This window comes from Mytilus galloprovincialis, chromosome 13 (assembly GCF_965363235.1).
Source record: "Mytilus galloprovincialis chromosome 13, xbMytGall1.hap1.1, whole genome shotgun sequence".
Classification (NCBI taxonomy): domain Eukaryota; kingdom Metazoa; phylum Mollusca; class Bivalvia; order Mytilida; family Mytilidae; genus Mytilus; species Mytilus galloprovincialis.
This window is the reverse complement of record NC_134850.1, coordinates 24,145,675-24,154,388: the sequence shown is the minus strand read 5'-3', so window position 1 is coordinate 24,154,388 and position 8,714 is coordinate 24,145,675. Positions and strand designations below refer to the sequence as shown.

General features: G+C 31.6%; 1 protein-coding gene across 1 annotated transcript; it reads left to right on the top strand.

Moving 5' to 3' along the window:
• The first annotated feature begins 2,648 nt into the window (after positions 1–2,648).
• Positions 2,649–5,929, top strand: LOC143056924 (toll-like receptor 4). Its single transcript, XM_076230120.1, has 2 exons — positions 2,649–2,706; positions 3,682–5,929. The coding sequence occupies exon 2, from the start codon at positions 3,695–3,697 to the stop codon at positions 5,816–5,818; it is 2,124 nt and encodes a 707-aa protein (XP_076086235.1). The 5' UTR covers positions 2,649–2,706; positions 3,682–3,694; the 3' UTR covers positions 5,819–5,929.
• The last annotated feature ends 2,785 nt before the right edge of the window (positions 5,930–8,714 follow it).

Here is an 8,714-nt window from a genome sequence, read left to right as displayed (position 1 = left end):
TTACGGCAAGGTGTGTTTAACGACCTCGATGATTATCCATGAGGATCTCGCACTCGGTCAGCTATAGGTTTTCACCTAGTTCATGATCATACAAGAATTGAGAAGCCTGTGGTTTACTAGTCTTATAATATGAGACTTTGGAGTTCATATAATTTACATTCAACGTTTTTTATCGAATATTTCAAGGCTTTTTGACTATCAATGTTGAAACCCCCCCCCCCCCCCCCCCCAAAAAAAAAATGATTGGATAAAATGAATGGATTACCGCCCCTATTTCAAACTAAAGTCCTATAAACTGACTAGTATTCGAATTTGTTAAAAGAAAAAATTGGTATCTCTCATATTGATTCATTACCGTAATGCCGAAAAACATTCATTTCTTTCCGCGAATTCCGAACAGCTAGAAATATATTCCCGAGTTTCAATTTGAGTAGCTCGAATAATTCAAGCCCTTTCCATGTCCGATTTTCTCCCACACGAGAAATGGAGTATTCCTACATTAGCTGAATAATACGACTGAATTATTCGGGTTACAATTTGTGTAAATCCCGAATGCACATAAAAGTAAAGGTCCAGCCCTACTTTCGGGAAAGGACTGTTGTAGATTTCAGATTGATTTCCAGAAATAAAAATCATACAAAAATGTTTCACGCAAATATTCGTCTTCAGACGTGTAAAGTTATACAACGGTTACTAGCCGGTCTGGATTGTGATAAAAAGAAGCGCATGCAATGCATAAAATATATAATGTAATGGCTCAGCGATGTGTTGAATTATAGAGATGCTTATGCGGCACAAAGATAAGATTAATTTACCCAAATGTACTAAGAATTACCACACAACTTAAATTTGCTTAAATATTGATTTGTTATCCTGTGCCAGACAGATGGCTGATATTCTGAGAAGAGACCTTGATGAAATGAAGTTTTATGGGAACAAAGATTTTGAAAACACGTCGCAGTGTTTAGATTTTAACAAAAATAAGGCACCAAGGTCAAAAATAGTTCTAGTTCATAATGAAGAAAATGTCAACCGTTTTCTAGCTTGGCGATCTCCGCACGCACCCGAATATAAAAGACAAATACAATACAATAGTACACAAGACGTAACATAAAGAACTAAAGACCGAGCAACACAAACTCCAACAAAACGGTATACATTTCATACAAGTATAGAACTATATGAAGCGTCGTAACTGTTGCGGTGACGTCAATAACGTTGTCGTTGTTTTTTTGTTTTTTTACACTCAAGATTCAACTTTAACAGGGTATAGCTTGAAAAGTAGCACGGTTGCTAAGGACTTTCTTTGCACCAATGAGGCCCCTCATGGGGGGGGGGGTCCTAGTAATCACATAATCACCATTTTTTTGCCAATATAATCACATAATCATTAAATATTTGCTTATCTTTAGTAATCAAATAATCATAAACTAAAAATACAGTCCTAGGTAATCAAATAATCATGAAATATTTGGCTTAATAATCAAATAATCATTAAAAAAACGGCCAAGTAATCACATAATCAAAAACCCCATGAGGGCCCTCACCAATCGATTCCTCAGACATTTTAGAATCGTCTCATAAATTTAAAAAAAAATCGATTGTCTAATATAATAGAAAATCTTCACGATTTTCCCTATACTGTATATCCTTTGTAATTTTGGTGTATGATGCTGTTAACTTCAACAGCTCGTATCTCAAAAACGAAAACGGTTACCCCCTTTTTTTATTTTATTTTCCGATTTATTTTTACAAGCAGAATCTACATGTAAAATTTAAAAAAAATCCATTGTGTAGTTTAATTACGTACACTTCGCCTTAAACCGAACCTCGTCGGATTTTGTTCGGATTTGGCCGGTGTTCAGTTTTATCAGGTTCACAACGCATACAATTTTGATATGATGGTGCTTAAGCACATGTTTAGTTTATAAAGGTTTTCGGTTTATACATGTGTTTGTCCGCTTGACTTATAATTCTATTGATGTTTTTTTTTACTCTGTTTAACAGTTTCAACAACAATATTGAACTCTAAGGTAAATTCAAATAAGTAGAAGTCGATAAAATATCAAAACCTGGCAAAATTAAGCACTTGACAATATCAATTTCATCATCTCTAAATTAATTATTAATAGATATGCAAATATCATTGGCTCACACCGAACAGCAAGCTATAAAGGGCCCATAATATCACTAGTGTAACACAATTCAAACAGGGAAACCAACATTTAATCCATGTCAAAAACGAGGAACTATAAACGTCTTTGAAACACACAAACACTGAGCAAACAGGCTCTTAGACCGCAACAACAAGAAAAACGTTAACAATTGCAATAATTGTTAAAAGAAATGTTCTTTATGGTCCAATAAAAACTAAAATGTTAAATTTACATGCATAGATATATTGCAGTACATTTTAGCATAAAGAATCCAAATTGGCAATACATTTATCAATATTGTCCCTAGTCGCAATGTATTTGCAACTGCATTGATCGGGCATTTACATGATTAATTGTATACAATATCATTTGTAATGCTGTTGTGATAATACTGTAGCATGCGATTTCCGGCAACTTTTTGAAAATTATGAATCAAAGTGATTGTATAGCCGTAATAAAACTATTTCCGTAATAAAACTGTTTATACATCACACTTATTGAACACATCGAGGAAGTGTGTTAATTTGCAATTGATTTCACAGAGCTCGAGGTAGGTTGCGTTTTTGAATTTCTTAATTTCAGGAAAGCACAAATGTTCTATATACTGTCTTTAAGAATTAAGCAGGGATGAAACGTTAATTTAGATTCACGTGAATCTTATGTAAAATTCACATGAATATCATCATCTCAAATGAGCTAATACGTGTGCTGATTTCACATCAGTTTCATATGAGTCAAATGTGAAATTCATGCAATTCACATGAAAATTACCCGAAGTATTTTACGTGAAATTATGGGTTATATTTTCAAAAAAAAGTTATTCACCTATTATCTTAATTCTAAAATTTGATTAAAACAGGAAAACCGCCATTTGTTTTTGGTAAAAATTTGAAAGAGTTTCGTGTTAACATTTTCATAATGTGGTTCAAGTAAATATGTTGACGTGAGTTTCACGTATAAGTTCGTTTGAAGTGAATCTCACACGTAATTTATGTGAAATTCAGCTGAGGAAAATTCACCATTGTATTAAAAAAAAAATTAATACTCTTTGTGTAATAAATTATAGCACTAGATTTAAATGAATTCATTAAGACGTTTAAGAAATGTTAACACCGATAATAAAAATGAACAGCTATGCCTTGCAACAATCGCAAAAAAGCCATTGAAATAATTAAACTTGACAATTCAAACAGTTATCATGATTATGATTATGTTCATTTGTAATAAAGCATAATTCGTAATTTATTTTCACAATATGGTAATGTTTTGAAAAAAAAAATGGTAAAGTTATCATTTAAATTAATTAAGGTGAATAGTATTTTTAAAATCATGTTTGGCATTGAAGAAAGGAATAATTTAAAAAAATGTAAAACCACCGATTTTTAAAAAGTTCATGTAGATTAAGATAGATAGAAGACATTGAATTCTAACTGTCAGTGCATGCCTTTGCGTTTCGACCTAATGATATCTTTAACTTGTATGTTTATAATAATTTTAATATAAGTAATTATGTTTCTGATTTCAGTATTATTGTTGTCATGGCGTTTCTCACATGGATACATTGGTTGGCAATTTTGCATATCGTACGATATGGTTGGGCTAATTCAACCAATTGTGATTTTGACAAACGATGCCGATGTAGTCTTAGAAACGATCTCTTAAATGTTGATTGCTCAAATAGTGGGAAAATTTCAGTTCCAGCTGTTCCGACAAATGTGTACACTTTCAATGTATCCCATAATGATATTCTTTTAATCCGAAATGGAACTTTTAAAAATCTGTCTTACCTACTTACCCTCGATTTGTCTTCGAATCGTCTAAAAACTATAGAACCAGATGCTTTCATTGGTCTTCACTCATTGAAACAATTTATACTACAAAACAACAAATTGCGATATCATCGTTCTGTATTTCCAACCAACATCTTTAGACCACTTGTGAGTCTTCAGTCGCTCAATGTTCAAAGCAATAGTTTGAAATATAATCATACATTTCCTGATGATATCATAGCTGATATTGTAACCTTAGAGAGTTTGTATGTTGATGCCATCTTTGTTACTCGGGTTCTATCATTTGGTAAAGGCTATTCTCTATTGAAGAAATTGACAAAATTGTTCCTTGGAAATTGCTTTTTGAATGAGATTAACAGAAATACATTCGTAAATGTACCCTATTTAGAGCATTTACAAATTTCGAGATGTTCGATTAGAGTTTATAATCCGTCTGCACTGCAAAACTTGTTCAGAATGAAAATTCTGAATTTATCATACAATAAGTTGGACTTCAATGGGTTTTCAAACTTGGTTGAAGATACAGAGAAAATGAAATTCTTAGAAACTTTAATATTAACCAATACATTTTCAACCCAAATGAATTTACCAAAGTTATTGTTCTATTATTTGGATGCCACAAACATACGTGAATTGTATCTCAACGAGAACTTTTTTGTAAATGCCACACCTGAAGTTGAACACATAGAAAGACTTCCAGACACGCTTCAATATTTGGATTTTTCAAATAATAAACTGATAGACTGTCGCTTTGATATGCCGACTTTAAAAAAATTTAATATGCAGTATAATCTACTTGGTAATTTTTTAGCATCTGAATCATATGCCCCAATGTTCGAAAACGATACCAGCTACTTACTTGAAACAGTGGATCTATCTTTTAATCAAATGCATACACTTAAATGGTCAGTGTTTAATAACCAACTTAAACTAAGAATTATTAATTTAAGTAACAACTTTTTATCAGACATTGCATTTGACATTTCTCAACTAACGAAGCTTGAAATGCTTGATTTATCCAACAATAATATAACAAGCATATCGAATATGCAAGCTAAGGAAGCAATTAGCAACTTCTCAATGAAGTCAGCATTCAAAGTAGATTTATCAAATAACCTTTTTGAATGTGTATGTAAAGAAACAGTGTATCTCAGATGGATGCTTAACCATGTAACTGTTTTTCATAACATTCATAGTTTCACGTGTAAACTCGATAGCGGAAAAGTTGTAAACAGAAATTTTGTTCAAAATGTTGAACAAGTTATTGAAGGATGCAGAGACTACACGATTTTAGTAATTTGTATATCGCTGGTTTTGTGTTTGGCCATTGTAACCGTTGTTGCTGGTTTAATTTATCGATATCGTTGGAAGCTTCGATATATGTATTATATGACTAAGACCAAATGGTATCGACATAAACCCCCGGGTACTGAAGGCCAATACAGATATGATGCTTTTATATCGTATTCTGACAATGAACAGAATTTCATAGTTAAAGAGTGCATTCCAAAACTTGAACGGGAAAGAAACCTAAAGCTTTGTATTCATCAGAGAGACTTTATACCGGGAGAGGAAATTACCGTGAACATTACAAGTGCCATTCATGACAGTAAGAAAACGATTTGTATAATTACAAGATCATTTTTAGACTCATATTATTGTAATTTTGAATTCAATATGGCTAGGATGGAAAATATTTATCACAGAAAGGGACAACATATATTATTTTTAGTGTTCTATGAGAAGATTCCAGCAAAGGATTTATCTTTGGTTATGTTAGAACTTATTCAAAAGCATTCATACATTGAATACCCAAATGATGAACAAGGCAATGAGTTGTTTTGGGACAAGATCAAAGAAGCAATAGAATGACAATTCATTAGCTTCATGTATAGTAAAACATATGTCCTTTTGACACGTAATTGATTTTGGAAACCGACTAAGGTACATGTTGATCATAAGTATAGACTTTTTGAGACAGAATTTTCTTATAATTTGCCAAAATGAAGACTTTACTATGCTTTTTTCTGAATAACAAATATGGGTCACCGTGCTATTGTTCAAGCTATGAGTCGTTTAAATTGCCTAAATTTGGTTAGATTGTTCATGAAAAACACATGTGTTTGCAATAAAAAAAAATCTATGAGATAGAATATTGAAATAAATTGTGAGAATATAGGTTTTATTGTATGTTTTAAGAACATAAAAAGAAAAAATGGATTTACCGAACTTGTTTTTTGCTACAAGTAGAAATAAAAAAAATCCCTATTATTCCAGTATATTTTTTTTACTAAAAGAGTTATCTCCCCTTCAATAGCTCATTTTTAAAAAACAAAAAAAAAAAATATTTGTATAAAATATTGGATAAAACAATCAATCACCAAGTTGTCTTTATAAAATAAACAGTCTCGATTACTGTGATTGTGAAAACCAAGATGGTGGTATACCATCAATCGACATTAAAGATGTGATTATTTTTAGGAAAAAAAGAATTGTCAGAAATTGGTGCGGAATGATAGAAGTGTTTTGTGAATGTCACAGTATAATTGTTATCAATCTGATTTTTTTAAGTGCGCATGATCAGAAAACACTAGGTTCTCTCCATAATCTATCTATCAATATGACTTTCGAATATAAAAAAAAATAGACATGTCAAGTCTAACTATAATTGAAACGTCGAACCATGTAATATTGTTGGCGTGTCTGAATAGTTGTATTATTGTTACAGATAAATTATGAATGATTGATAATAACAGGCGTTAATGACGTTAATAAAGCCCTCGTAGTACAGATGAATGAAATATTAAGAATATTTCATTAGTTCGTATTGTGTTTTATTTTTCAAAAGAAAAACTCTATCCTTTCTCATGTTTCTGTTTCATCATTACACCCAATTGATAGGAAATGCATGTAAAATAATTATCATTAATATTTAATGATTCTAGACTATTCGAGCTATTTCGAGAAAACCTTTTTTTCCAGCTTGTTGCTCAAAAACAATTGGGTGGTGTTTTTTTTCATTTTATTGCCGGATTTGTGCCGTCTTGTTGAAAGTTTTAATGGATCACATGTTGTGCCCACTATAAAAAAATCTGTTCATACATTCTGGTATAAATACTTGATCCAACAATATAATTCAACTTCAGTTGCAACTAAATGCTAGGTTTTCCCCTGTGTATTAAATAAACCCGTCGTATTACATCTGTTGATTTGCAGTTAATCAGATGTGGCATGATTGCCAATTTGACACATATCTACCATCTACATAATCTACACCCGTTACTTACGACAGCTTAACCTGTCTGTGCAACATTCCTTTCTATCGTATTATGGTGAATAATATATTTTCAGTTGCTAACTTGTCATCGGTAATTTATCTTGAACTGGAACAGAACATTTTAAAAGAAAGTCCTCTTCAATGTTATAAGTTTTAGTTTTATCGAATTAAGCAATGTTCAAGCTATTTGCCTGTAGTCAACTGAGATCTGTTTGGTCTACACTACATATACTAGACTAAGTGTAGTTTATACACTTATATATTTATGAACACAAGTTCTGACGTCTCAAATGTAAATGACATAATAGCTCTTTATGCAAGTTTTTAATTGAATAATATTATATATTTTTGTTAATTTTATTAGAATTTCATAAAACATATGTTTTAAGGTTAATCATTGGTGTGTTAACACGGTCTCTGAACTACATTATAAACTTATAAACATGTTCAAATTGATTTCATTCTGTGAGTTAATCAGTCGATTCAACAATGTATAAACAAAATAAAAAAAAAACTTGTTTCATTGTAATATATTTGCATATGACAGAAACAAACACTAATTTGGAATGCATGCAATACCAATGCGTGTTGGCCCATCAGAAAATTGAAAACAGCACATATAATAATTCTATGCGTCCGAAGCGCTTTTCTGGATTTGCAACGCTCAAAGCCAACCATTTGAAATTCGAAGATGTATAAGTACCGAAACCGTTGAAGAGCTATATGACAAGAATACCTAAAACGAATAGCCAAATTCATCTAAAGTCAACTTTGCCTGAGAGAGATTAATCCTTAGTTCTTAATAATTTCAAAATATATAAACAGACAATTTTAGTAAAGTTCGTTAAATCATGTCAGTTCCATAATACTGACTACTGAGCTGATGATACCCTCGGGGACTGATAGTCCGCCAGCAGAGGTATTGAACCAGTGATGTGAAAATTGAAAACAACACGTGTGATAATTCTATGCGTCCGAAGCGCTTTTCTGGATTTACTTTCGTCAGGAACGCTCAAAGCCAAACATTTGAAATCCAAAGATGTATAAGTACCGAAACCGTTGAAGACCTATATGACAAAATTACCAAAAATAAATAGCCAAATTCATCTAACATGTCTAAAGTCATCTTTGCCTGATGGAGTTGAAAACTTAGTTTTCTAATAATTTCAAAATTTGTAAACGGACAATAAACATATGTTGTTTTACCCCAATTGTCGCCTTCAAGTGATCTGTTGAAAATCGTAGGTCAATAAGACAGTATAAAAGTATAGCACAGCTTGTACATGTGACGTAGTCTTACTTTACGGTGTATTACAGTAATATATACTTGTTTTACATATGTTTATGTCGTTTTCTTTTAATAGATTTGCTTGTCGTGACACTGGACAGTGGTGGTGTTGAACAATTGAAATAATGACATTTGAACGATAGTTTAACGCTAAAATGTCATTATTTCAATTTCAAAAGTATAGTTTTACTTTTAAATCATGT